We start from the raw sequence: 13711 nt of genomic DNA, 5'->3' as shown, positions 1-13711 counted from the left end.
CAGGTATACAGTGCATTTATTTATCAACATCTTTGCTATCAAAATTTGCTGAACAACTTTTCCGATTAGTTTGGTTCTATTTTACAGTAATTATTAAACAAAAAGCAATTGCTGTGAGAGCAGTTCTGCCTCCTCTCTTAAATGCACTTTTGGCACATCCTATCACTCTGGCAAGTGCTGTCACCAGATACACAGCTGCACAGAAAGAAAGGGTTGCTGCAAACCGTGAGGCACTCACAGATTATTCAGATATCATCTCGCGCTGGCCTTAGCATGGCCTGTTACTTCCAGCCCTAAAAATAAACAACTATTAATCACCTAACGGCAACAGGAGTTGACCAGCACTTATGGCTGCCTGGACCTCAATATAACTGTACTCAAAAGCTTTTCTCATGTTTTCTGTCACCCGGGATAAGAGGTAGTGTGCAGCCAAGCATTCCTTTGGGAGGACTGCTGTGAGTTTAACAAAATGTTTGAAATAACCTCAGTAACTCCTCTCAACACTGATCCACAGCTTCAAATGTGCAGAATCAAACAATAGCAGCCTTGCATCGACAGTCCCTGGAGAGTGAACTAATGGCATAAGGTTTTCTCAGGGAAACTGAGTAACAAGCAAATACCTCCGAAAGCACCCTTCGTTGCCTGGGTTTAATCAGAAAGCGCTTGCTTCCAGCCACAATGTATGGAATAATTCTGTAATGCAACCAACCACCTTTTCTCCCTGCCTTTTCAAAGGGTAGCAACATTCTTGCAGTGTCTTAACAGGTAAATACAAGTAGCACAACTCGAATAGAAGTAGCATAGATTTAGTAAACTAGTCATGAAATTGCATGTTGCAGGATGGAAGGGTATTGCTGCTTTGGGCAGGACCACATTAATGCGCTCGTGGAGGCACAGTAAAACAATGTGCTAACCCTGAATTATAAAAGACAAGTATATAGATCCAACAGCTAATATAGAATATTAGACTCTCTCCATCAGAAAGGAATTCATGAAACTGCTGAAAAAGAAGATGTAGAAGCTTTCTTATAGTGTGCATTTCGGATTGAGATTTTCTGGTCAAGCTTCTTTTGCTTAGTTATGCCCATCGTCCACAGTGCCTGAAGTCACTTTTTCCCTGTATTGAGATGGTTAAGTGATACGAGATCCTTATATTTCAGAGAAATTTAGACCTATTTCCAAATTACCAAGTAAGGTACCTGGAACACTGTCAAGTACTTCTTTTAGATAGATACTGGAAGTAACTTCCCAGGCAGCTAAAATGCATTGTTTTCCAAAATGTGTACCCAAGTCATCTCTGCTAAAGCCAGAGACAACTTTGGCCATAATTTCCATGAAACAGTCCACCAGTAAAAGGATTAACAATTTCTTTTCTAAAATATTTATGTGAATACCATGTTAATGTTCAATACATCAGCCCAATCCTGCAGTGCAGGCATGAGGGGCGCCTTATTGACTCTCTTTACAATGCGAAACTTACAGTCTGGTGTGCAAAGCATCTACCTGCTTTTGAAGATGCTGAGACCGAAAAAAAAAAAAAAAAATTTACCTTAAGTGCACACAGCCACTTTTGAGAGACGAGCGTCTGGAATACTATTAATAAACAACTACGTTTCGGTAGAAGTTAGGACAAGAATCAACAAAACTTGAGAAATTCAAAGTTCACTCAAGGCTCTCTCGTCTTAATGACAAGCTGCCTTGAGCCAGTATGTGTTTTCTTTCCCACTCACTGCATCAGTCTTCACTTAGAAAGCCTTGATCCTTGTAAATCAGTGTAACCTTAATGTTATTTAATCATAGCTTTTAAAAGTTAATTTCCATGAGAACTACATTTTAAAAAAAAACAACCCTAACTTGTCATTGAGGATTATAAAAATCCTTTATTTGCCTGGAGAACAGTACTCAGATCTGAATGAATAAGTGTAAGTGAATAATGTGTTTCGACAGTTTGTTTATTAAAAATGTATTATGCAGCTAAAAGTTATATTGTATTTATAATATTTTAATGACAGTGACTTGCACAGTTTTTGGTGCATTCTATTAATATGCATTTAAAAAATTGTGCTGTGCTAAAATTCTAACATATTTTAAACGGTCTCTTATATCAACATAAATATCATTTTATTTGTTTTTATTTCTCTAAATGCCAAAAGCAATTAATTCATATTATCAGCTTGATGAAATGCTGCTATTTGATTGATGCTTAACAGTCTCATTGCAGATATAAAAAGACAGCTAGTATAAAAAAAAAAGCTCATTAAGATTTAACCATATCCAAGAGAGGTGTGACTATAGAGACAGAGGCCTGATATTAGTTTTCATCCACCTTTTTTCCACCTGACAACTCCAGCTTCCACATCAACTGCATACAACATCAATATCTGGCATTCATGGAAACACCTACCTTTTTCAGCCCAAAAGAAATTTCAACTTTTGAGTCAAAACCCCCTTAGAAATGGGAGTCTCATAGAATATTAATAGACTTTAATTTTTTTCCTTGTCTTTAGCAAAAGTAGGACTTCCCCCAACTACTGTGGTAACATCAAAGCTTAAAGCAGATTAGGTTTTAGTTGCTTAATTTTACCTTCAAGCAGCATAAACTGGATGCCTGGATCCTTCAGACATAATATGCTTCTAACTTCCCCGTGTGAGGCTTGATACAGTTCTTGCTAGTGCCATGGACAAGTTTCCTATTATCTTTATAAATATGTGATCAGAACTTTTTCCTGAGCCACGTTTGCAGGCAAGTATGTTTTTGTGCAGTTGTTACTGCAGGAAGACAATATTAAGTAGCTTAAGGGAGTTGGGCCCAAGAATCATAGAATCATAGAATTGCTGAGGTTGGAAGGGACCTTTAAGATCATCAAGTCCAACCATTAACCTACCCTGACAAAACCACTTCTAAACCATGTCCCCACGTACCACATCTACCCTTTTTTTCAACACCTCCAGGGATGGCGAATCCACCACCTCCCCGGGCAGCCTATTCCAATGTTTAACAACCCTTTCAGTGAAAAAGTGTTTCCTAATATCCAATCTAAACCTCCCCTGACATAACTTGAGCCCATTTCCTCTTGTCTATCACTTGTCACCAGGGAGAAGAGGTCAGCCCCCACCTCTCTACAACCTCCTTTCAGGTGGTTGTAGAGGATGATAAGGTCTCCCCTCAGCCTCCTCTTCTCCAGGCTAAACAACCCCAGTTCCCTCAGTCGTTCCTCATAAGATTTGTCCTCCAGACCCCTCACCAGCTTTGTAGCCCTTCTCTGGACATGCTGCAACATCTCAATGTCCTCCTTGTAGTGAGGGGCCCAAAACTGAACACAGTACTCGAGGTGAGGCCTCACCAGTGCCGAGTACAGGGGGATGATCACTTCCCTAGTCCTGCTCACCACACTATTCCTGATACAGGCCGGGATGCTGTTGGCCTTCTTGGCCACCTGGGCACACTGCTGGCTCACATTCAGCCAGCTGTCCACCAACACCCCCAGGTCCTTTTCTGCCGGGCAGCTTTCGAGCCGCTCCGCCCCAAGCCATGTTGTTGCCTTCTGAGTAACAGGTTAAGGATCAGATTTTTAGAGCAAAAAATACCATTCGGTTACTTGATTTTACTAAGTATGGGAATTTTTTTTCTTTCTTTGGACCAGATTTGGTGAAGTCAAAGAAACAAGGTGCTGTGTAACGCCTTGAAGGCATCTTTTATTTCAATCAGTGTGCACGTGTCACTGGATCACAAAAGTGTGTGGAGGATTTTAAAAGTGACAGGGCTAATAAAACGCCACAGTTATCTTTAAATTGCTTTCAGAGTTTTTAAAATGCACTGTCTTTATGCGCAAGTACATTTATTTGATTTTAAAACTCTATATAAATGAACAGCAGCAGAAATACTTGTTATAAAATATTCTGAACTACAACTTGTGGTAGCTGCTTAAATGGAAAATTTCTTGCTAATCAAAGGCAGTTTCTGACCAGTGGCTATTAAATGTTTGCCAAGATATATAACGCTGTGTCATCAGCAGTAATAAACTGGTCTAGACGTAAGGAAGTTGGCTGACTGATGCCAATTGACCTTACTTGAATATGTGGTCTGAAGTTGTCGCCTACTAGCCTAGCTCTGCAAATATCTAAATTCCCTCCACTGACACGAATGAGACTTCTACAAGTACGCTAAAATAAACTTGTGAGTCCTTAAACAGTAAACTTATTAGATATTATAGGGGGTTTTAATTATTATCTCTTCGGGATTTATTAGTTCTACAAGTAAAACCAGTTTACTCACGACTGTCATTCTCAAGAACCATGTTAAATTGACTTAGAATCTAATAATTTATTTGTGAATTTTTGTAGTTCCCTCTTCCCAGGAAATAAATAGTGATGTACAAGTGGTAATACTCTAATTTGCTTGATATTTAAAGAGAAGAAAGGAAACAAAGCCAGCTTTTTAGCTGGCACTGTTGATGATCTGACATTAAAAAGCAAGGGACCAGAATGCAGTCCTTCAAAGATGCATTCAGATGTGACCTTCATAATCAAAATCACCAACCAGGTAGACTGTTATGCTTTTGTATAATGTGAGTACTCATCTGAATCTGTTTGAGAAAATATTTGCTTAAATGCATGCATATTAGAAATAATAATTCATATGCCAGCATTTCATTATGAGAGTCACTTGGAATTAAAATTATTTACATTACGCTGAGATGCATACAACCCATCTATAACAAATAGACTAAGAATAAATAAAGCGTACATTTATTTAAAAACAATTGCAAGATGTTTTACATTTCTGCTCAGTATCGAGCAGTGTGTTGAAAATGCATTTTTCATAAAACCACATGCAAGGCTTTTTGATGGTGAAAAAATCCACTCGCAACAGCCACATGTCTAGGCAGATCCTTAGAAGCTAGTATGGACCCCACACAGACATTCCAGAAGAAAAGAGATTACTAGAAAGTAGTTTCTCTTGAAGTGACGTAGAATATGTGTGAGCCTACTAGGCCACTTTGATAAATAAATAAAAGTCTTTTTTCTTTTCTAGCACAAAACTGGTTCAACTGGAGGGCAAGTTAAACCCAGATTCACATTTTACTTAGCTTTTTTTTCCCTTTTTTTTCTTAATGATCCTTTGGCTTATACACATATGTGATTTCTGTTTTGGTTTTGGTTTTTTTTTTTAATAAAAAGAACCATTTGGCTTTGGGTTATCTCAGTTTTACCTTGCTGGCTTTTCAGCATATCTCCCTGAAACTCCTTTCCAAGAACAAAGCCCAGCATCCCAAGATTATCGATGTACAGACCTATACTGCTTTAACTATGGGTTTCTTTCAAAATCCATGTCATTAAACCAGTATAAAAGATCCTCTGAACCCTCTTAAATTAGTGCAAAGCTGAGTTATTTGGAGTAGTATGATCAGACGTAAGTTTCATCTAAAGCACCGTTGAGCCTGTAACTATATTTAATTGTAGTCAAACTATATTTTACTATCTCCAGCATCTGTCTCAAATGCTTCAGTTGATTCTTTGAAAGACACTGTCTGCTGCCCTTAAGGCTAAAATTAGTCTTTTATATCAAGCCTAAACTAATCCATGGGTTTTTGTAATCCTGCTCTCTTCTTGCCGTGCCATGGGGTCATAAGCCTGTCTACCTCCCTTCTGGCACTCTGACCCCACACTAAAGTGCAGCTAGCTTGGCTTTGGCTGCCTTGTAGTCACGACTTACAGTGTCAAAACTAGACAATGACTAAACCAGGATTTATATAATCATAACTACATACTTATTGGTTGATTTTTAAGTAAACCCATGCAACCTGTGTGGACGATTTTCACTTGCTATGTTTATTATATTCTGAAGGAAGCTTGCCTCTATATTTCCTGTTTATGCTGTTTTTACTGCATGGAATTAACCAAACCTGAGTTACTTGGATTTCTTTTCAGCTTTAAGAAAAAACTCCATATAAAAGGAAAGTTCGGAAAGTAATAGTTTCACTGGAATAGGTAAAACTACAGTTTTTTATAACTTTTGGACAGGTTCCTTCATACGTAGGCTTTTCAGGGTAAGAACTCAAAACAGGGGAGGAAAAGTACAAGTTAAGCACATTGTTAGGGATTTATACAATTTTTCTGAGCAAGAACAAAATCCATAGGAGTCCACAGTTTGTTACTTTCTAGGCTTGATTTTCCTTTTAAGCATAAACTTTCTCCAGTGTGTCTTTTCGTATGAAACGGGATAACCTGGCCTGTATTGCATACCATATCTGTATAGTTGTAGAACCATTTGGTACATTCAACGTTTTTTCTCCTCTTCAGAGCTACTAAACGAACCCCCTTTCCCTGGCAACGCTAAGTGAGCATTCTGTCATTTTAGTTTATTCTCCTGTGTAAACCAGGGTTAGTCACTAACGTGTTAAATGTTACGCTTGATGCAGAAACCGATTTGTAGCTTTACTTTGGAATTCACAGCACCGAGTTTTGTTCTTCATGGTGTCATATCTGCACTTTGGAAAGAGGCAAATTATGAAGGATAATTCTTACTTCTAGGTTGCACTTCCCTACCTCATCCCCTTACACAAAAAGGTTAAGTGTCTTTTCAAATTAAGGCAGCAGTAATTAACCAGTGGCATTGTTTGTGATTTGCCAACTCTGGGCGTTAATGAGAGAGAAATTAGCACTTAGCAGCAGGAGTTCCTGATAGTCAGTGGCAAATGCTTAACGTGCCAGCAAGTTAATTTGGGTCTTAAGTACTGTACTTAAGTGTTTTTAAACAAAAGTATGGTATGTTTTTTATGTGATCATAAATATGGGCTGCGTGATATAGAGCTGTAATAGAAGGAATGACATGAAATAGTGGAAAAAAAGTGCAATCTAGGCAGCACAGGGCAAATAGTTTTGCTGTAATAGCACAGTCAAAAGCAGGACCGATGGATGTTTTCACCCTAAAGATGTACTTGCTCCTGCAATTAACAGTACGCAGATCCTCTTGTGTATAAATTTTATCATCAAATTTGGCATTTCTGAACATAGTTTTTTTAGCACGAAATATTCCTGAAAAATTGTGCTTGAGCTGTGATGATTTGCTAGAAAGACATAAATTAGCCTTTTGAGGAGTCTTGAAATATTAATTTTATTTAAAATTACAGTCTCAAAAAATACCTTACCAAATGCCTTAAGCGCAGTGCCCAGTGCGTTTTATGGTGGATAGGAGATTCAGACTGCCACACAGGGCAAAATGAGCCCTTCAAAATTTGGGCTGAACAGCTGCTCATTAGCATCAAGATTTTACCTGGCACACGCGCGTGTAGTGAGTGAGTAAGTACTTGTGTACATTTCATAGCCTTGCATAAAATAACCCATTAGAAATGTAAGGTCTGGTCCCTGTCTTCTGGGGATTTTTGCTTTTAAAATAACTTTGGTTAGTACATAAGTACATGCACACCCAATTATCCCTTTTCTGTGTTTGGTTGATGTGGGAACAGATACGTAGTCTGCGAAATAACAAAAGTAGGCCTGTCCTGCATCAGCAAATCACTGCCTCTCGCTGGAGGCGGTGAGCATCAGCCCTTGGCTTCACTTGCCATGTGCGCCCCGCTGCTGCGAGCCCAGCTGGCCTTCGCGGTGCAGTGAGGTCCTGCACATCTTGGCCCCACGTGAACTTAAGTAAAGAAAAATGGAGAGAAGCCCTTAGAGACAGTAGAGGCTGAAGTTGGCCAGCAAGGGAAAATTTAGGAATTGGGTGTAGGCAGCATCATCCTTGCCTATGAGCCGCTTTTTAGTCTGTGCTTTATTCAAAGCTAAACGTGTTTGAATATGTTGGCTAGTATAGCTGGATTTGTCAGAGTTTTAACCTTTCCACTTTCAAATATCATCTTTCAGTCGCAAAAAGCGCATTTGCTAATGGTGCCTCAGCTATGCTGAGGGGTAATTTACTTTGCCACTAAACTCCGGCCACTTCTAGGTTGAAGAGCAGTAGCCATAAACCGAAATGTTACAATGCTGTGCAGCAGTTTTGGGCAAAGGACTACCGTATCTAATTGAAACTGCAGGAGGAAGCCACAGGGGTTTCTTCTTCCTTTGATGCCTGTTCCATTACATGAGCACATCAAATAGAGTTTTCCCTCCGTTGTTGGAAAGAAACCACCCTAATGAAGCCGGTCTGGCACTACCCACGGTTTTGAGTGCTTGTATTGTCTGGACATTTAGGTTACCACGCATCCCCCCCTCCCCCCCCAGCACATTTTTATTATAATTAAACATTAACAAAAATTGGCTACCATATTGGTTGAGTCCTGAGCACAGCTCTGCATATAAACCACTACATGACATTCTATTGAACTTTTTCTTGTACAGAGGGTATCTAACAGCTCATCCTGCACTGTTGGTTTTGGCAAGTTCACTACAGCATATAATAAATCAAGGAAAGAAAAAGCTTTTTGGCCTCATGTTGTACAGACTGCTGTAATGGTAGACTACAGAAAGCAGTTCTGTTTTTAGACATCCTTTTACTAACCCAACATTCATAATTTATGATTTCACTGTAAAATTCCTGCAACACTACACCAAAAGTAGTGCTGCCCTTTAATTAAGTGCTCTCAGTAGGAAAAACGTGAAACTGATGTGCAAAACATATCGCAGTACACAGTGATTGATAGTGATTACTTCTTTATGAACCCAGCCTGAAGGTCTGAACTTCCTGATGGGTAAAATAGTCCATGGGGCTACTTCCTGAGATTGCCTAGTGGGGATCAGGCAGAGCTAGCAATATCTGAGGAATTCCTGAGGCGCGTTTCAGAGAGGTTACAGCAGAAACTTTCTATTTCTCTCTGAATTGTGCTTTGCGTTAATAATTACCTGAATAAAAGCTCATTGTAGAGATTACATTTTAAGGACTCGTCGTTATCTTCATGGTATTATCATTTGCATGAGCTGGGACTTGCGTAAACCCCTGTATTTTTAGTCCCTGCACGTCCAAATCTGAAAAAACAGAGCGCGTGGCAAGAGAGGCTTCTGTATGTATCAGAATTACTAAATGTTTTTTAATGTTTAAGGCGTAGGCCTTTTTTTACTGATAGGTGCAGAGTATTCAAAGGAAAAGGCAAAACTCTGATGTGGATTGTTTCAGTCTGGAAACAACATTTTTATTCATGGAATCAGGTATTAACGACATACAACAATTCAACATTCATTAAAATCTGAAAATCAAGTCAAATACTCTCTCCAATTAAGCAGTGAAATTAACAGATTTACTTGTGTTGGAATCGCAGAGGTGCTGAAGTTCCCCTGGCGCAATCGCCTAAGTTCATTTTCCTTTTTGCTTGATAGATTTGGTCCCGGATTAGTCATCTACTGGTATGGATTTATCGAAGAGCTGGACTGCCATCGTGAACGCGGTATCCTGCTAAAAGACTGCTTTCCTACTGACATTGTGACTCTGCGACACAGCATGGCTCAACGCTGATGTTGGGAGGAAGAGGTAAATCCGGAAGCAATTTTACTTTCCTGCAGTGTAAACTAATGGCAGCATCTGCCCTGAACTTCAGCTGAACTCCTGCTGCCTGCCCTTATGCTACTGCCTCTTTACACAAACATATCAAGAGTTTCTGTTTTGCTTCAGACCTCTGTTGTGATCAGCCAAAAAAGACAGACACAACCCACTCATTATCAGCATTTCTGTCTCTGTCAAACAGCTAGTTTCTGGATACTCATAATCTTTCTTCCTTCCGGATGGCTGCTTCCAGCATTCTAAACAAAGACAAAAATGCGGAGGCTGAAAGGTGCAACTTTCAGTCCTCGTCCCTGTTACAGAGTCACCTTTAAAAATAAGTGCCTTTTTTTATGCTTTCGCTCACAAGTTTATTCAGTGCTAGTGGTCTGACTGAAACACCTATGCTGATGTGGAAAATTGGTAAAGATTGTGATTCTGGGGCTTAAAACAATATAACGCATAGCTCATAAAGCCCAAGTGGTAAGATGGGGTCATACAATTTCTGGCTGTTACAGTAAATAGCCAGATTTTGAGAGAATAATTGGTATATGTGTTTCGTCACTATCTGATTGCTAAAATCAACAATGGAATCTCAAGTTAACAGTTAAAAAAATAATCTTAGGGGATTTTTAGGGAGGTGAAAGTGAAGAGCAAGGATTTATTTTATGTATATGAGCCTATGAAGTTTGGGGTTAGTTTTGTGGGTTTTTTTAGTTAGTAGTTTAATGACTCAAAAATAACTTGTGTTTTGTCTTTTCCTTCCCAACCCCCGGGGAATCTATACCTAGGAATTTTTCTCTCAGCTGGCTTTGAGAAAGAAATCTGTCTTGACCCCTGTAGGTACTGTAACATGCAATTTTCTGGCGTACTGAAGTCCATGAAGTCCAAAAGAACAGTGTGCAGGAGCTCTCTATGTGGGTTACTTCCGAAGAAGATTACCATCCTGACGTTCAAGAAGAGAAGTAGATAAATGATAAAGCAGAGCTTCATACTGGATCAGTTCTACAAAACAAATAAAGCACACAAATGGGCATAAGTTTCCTGCGTAGTTATGTATTCTTGTAAAAGCTTTGATTTTCCTCTTGCTGCAACCACCAATACCAGAGGTACATTGAGGTGGGTGTTAGCCCTCCTTGAAGTTTTGAGGAGTTCATTCTCATTCTGTTTCCATCCTCTTGGCCACTCAGAGGGGCAGTATTGGGCCTCAGGTTTGTGCTCTCAGTTAGATGTTTCTTAATGACAGCAACTGATAGGGCTTGACACTCTTTAATACTCTTTTCTGTGCCAACTGGCATTCAGGAAAGGACTAAATATTTTAAAAAGTCAATTGGGGTTTTTCACGTATGCTTACCATGTTGGGATTTGCAGAGAAGTTAAGCAGCGGTACAGATTCTGTTATAGAATTAAAGGTGTGATAACGGTGTCTCTAAAGCACAAGTTGATAACCTCTTCCATAAGGAAAGTCTTTGAAACATTACAGTCCATATTCATCATCTTTTTCAGCTGAGGTGATACTTTGTGCGCCTGTATGTTTTCAAAAATCACATGCAGACTTTTTACAGTCTTGCCTTGAGTTAAAAGAAAGGGTATTAATCCTATGCAGTTTTTTTCAGCTATGGTTTTCAGATGCATATGCAGTATTTATATTTTGAATTTTTAGTTCTCACTTTAACACGGTTTGGTGAGTTTCAGACAGGAGTTTATAATTTTGACTAATCTTTCATTTTCAGGAAAAAATATCTTTAGTCTTCCTAGCACTCTGTCCCTAACTGCAGAGATAAGCTAGTATAGCTCCGCTACAATGAGTTATTGTTGCATAGAGATTATTTTCTTGGGTTTGAACATGTTATAGTGGAAAGATTTATTTTTTAAAAAGTATTCAAACATCTGTAAATCATTTACGTTCAACTATTTAAGGTATTATGCTTACCTGACCAGCTTTAAGGATCTGCCCATAAAGATACACAGAAGCAATCTGTGAAGTGTACCTGCCTGATGCTACACAGAAGCTGCATTTAGGGTCTGGCTGCCCCTGGGACTTTTAACTTTGGTTTAGGTTAGTGGAATGTGTAAAACTGAGAAGAGAATAAAAAAGAAGAAATAACTGAACGTTATTGTAGTAGAAAATTCAGAAGTAATGGTTGTTTGAGTGAAATGGGTTTTAAGGGCAAACTGAATTTGTTTTAGCTAGTGCATATGCTTTCTGTTGTATGAAATCATTTAAATCAGCTTTTACATGATGCACTAATGCTGCTTTTTCTTTTTGAATAAATTAAATTTATCTGCACAGATGTTGAAAATTCTGCTCAACCTCCATCAAAGCTTTGCTTTATTTGTTTTTACATCAAACAAATTTATGTGGGGACACACAGATAAATCAGGTTAGGCTTGTATTTGTTTATTTATTCCTCTACCCAATGCTGTGACATAACAGGTTGGAAAGCAGTACAGCTGTCTTTAATCAAAGTTTTGACCTCATCTTTGTATATCGCCCCCTTTAAGAATCTTTGTATTAGAATGAGGATGAAATAAGCCACAAAAGTATACAAACTGTACTAATTTCATTACAGGCTATCAAACAAGCTTTACCACCGCAAAAATGACACTGTGTCGCTAGTTTAAATGCTGAAAGCAGAACACTGAAAAAAAATCAAGACTACTTTGATATTCCTACTTGTCTGTTGCAAAAAACCCTCTGTGTATTTTCTCTATCAGATGTAAACATCGACTTTAATATTAAAGAGGAGAGACTACTGTTTGTTTGTGGGTTGTTTGTTGCTTTTGTTTCCTTCAACAACACTGTAGTCATCAGAACCTTAACGTTAAAGCCAAATCCAGTTTTATGGAGTATTCTGTAGAGTGTGCTAATGAATTACACCAAGCTAGAAAACAGAAGTGTGCATAAAACTGAATGATGTTCTCGCTGGCATATATAGACTTGCCAAGCATCTGCTCTTACAAGCACAGTCATAAGGCCTGTTCTGAGCTTTAGGAATTGATGTAATTGGGTTGAACAGGGAAGTAAAACTTCCCTGTATAGGAGGAACAGCACAATGGTGGGTCACACTCTAGTATTAAAAGAAAATATTTTTTACCATTCCTATGTTCCAGGGACATATTATTAATATGAGTTTAATAATCTTTCCCTAAAGCCAGCTCACAGCAGAACAAAACTTCTGATCTAAAGCTGAAGAAAAAGGACCAAATGTCTTACCGTGCTTACCTCATTACTGTTTTATCACGCTAATAGTACTGATAGTTCATGAATAATTTGCATCCTATTTTGTTACATTCGCTCATTCAAAAAGTCATTCTTTCCTGCTATTCGCTTTTGGATTTCTCCACCGTCCAGACTACTACAGAAGACTATTCATTGCTCTTTCCGTTTGCCTTTAAATCCTCCCCTTTTAATTTTCCACCTTTTTTAACCATTTCGCATTTATTTATTCAGTATCCTCCCGTTTGCCCTCGTTTCCCCTTTGAAAAGTCTGTCCTGTGTTTTCTACTGCCTGCCTCTGTTTCTCACACCACATCTGGAGCGTGCTGTTTCCAGTTCCCTATGCATTTGGGCTGACCCACCATCTCAAGCCATTTTGCTCTTCCTCTAATTTAAATAGCAGCTTTAGGTACTAGGCAGGCTGTCCTCAAATTTCCACACCGCGTTGTAACAGCGAAGCATCGGGGTGCGCTTCTTCATTCTTTTGGTTTGAAATACAGGTCATTCCTGCAGGCTGGGAGCGTTCCCAGAGCAGAGCGCGAGCGCAGTGTAACCACTCCGGTATTGAGAGCAGAGCTGTACAAAGGACAAAGTTAAGAGCGCATCTGTGCTACGAGAAAATAGGCACGGCCGGTATTGGGAATTTAGCTGTTAAAGCGGTCTCTCTCATTAAGGAGACTTGCTTTCTGCAAGTTCACGCCTAGCTTGCGCAGCGCTTCGGCAAGAAGGTCTGTCGAAGTCAAAAAGGTTTAGCTTTCTTCCCGGGCCAAAATCTGCTTGGCTCGGGAGGAAAAAGCTAGCTAGCTCCCCCCTTTCAAACCATAGTCGTTCTGGCAAAAGCTTGTACATCCTACAGGTTGTTCTTATTTACCGGAGTTGATTATGACTCCTCAGGGGTCAGCAAAAAGTACACAGAATTGAACTCGATTCTTCCTGTTACTTCAGCTGAAGTAGTCTCGCTATTTAGATAGCTTCTGAAGGCATCTTCTGCAGTTAGACAGTGAATACGGAGCGAGAAA

At 39.2% G+C, this 13711-nt stretch overlaps 1 protein-coding gene across 3 annotated transcripts in view; it reads left to right on the top strand.

The window, feature by feature from the left end:
- The window catches only part of CDIN1 (CDAN1 interacting nuclease 1), a 126043-nt gene extending 114937 nt beyond the window's left edge, over positions 1-11106 (top strand). For 2 of the 3 annotated variants that reach the window (XM_082485510.1, XM_082485508.1), the window contains 2 exons: positions 9313-9463; positions 10316-11106. In XM_082485510.1, coding sequence (XP_082341636.1) covers positions 9313-9448 — 136 coding nt within the window. In that variant the 3' untranslated portion in view covers positions 9449-9463; positions 10316-11106. Of the gene's footprint in view, positions 1-9312; positions 9464-10263 lie in introns of all 3 variants that reach the window. The other variant, XM_082485509.1, reaches the window with a different exon arrangement.
- Positions 11107-13711: the final 2605 nt, after the last annotated feature.

This window comes from Vanellus vanellus (assembly GCF_965231255.1).
Source record: "Vanellus vanellus genome assembly, chromosome: 6".
Lineage (NCBI taxonomy): Eukaryota > Metazoa > Chordata > Aves > Charadriiformes > Charadriidae > Vanellus > Vanellus vanellus.
The sequence above is the reverse complement of the archived record's forward strand: the minus strand, read 5'-3'. Positions and strand labels throughout refer to the sequence as shown.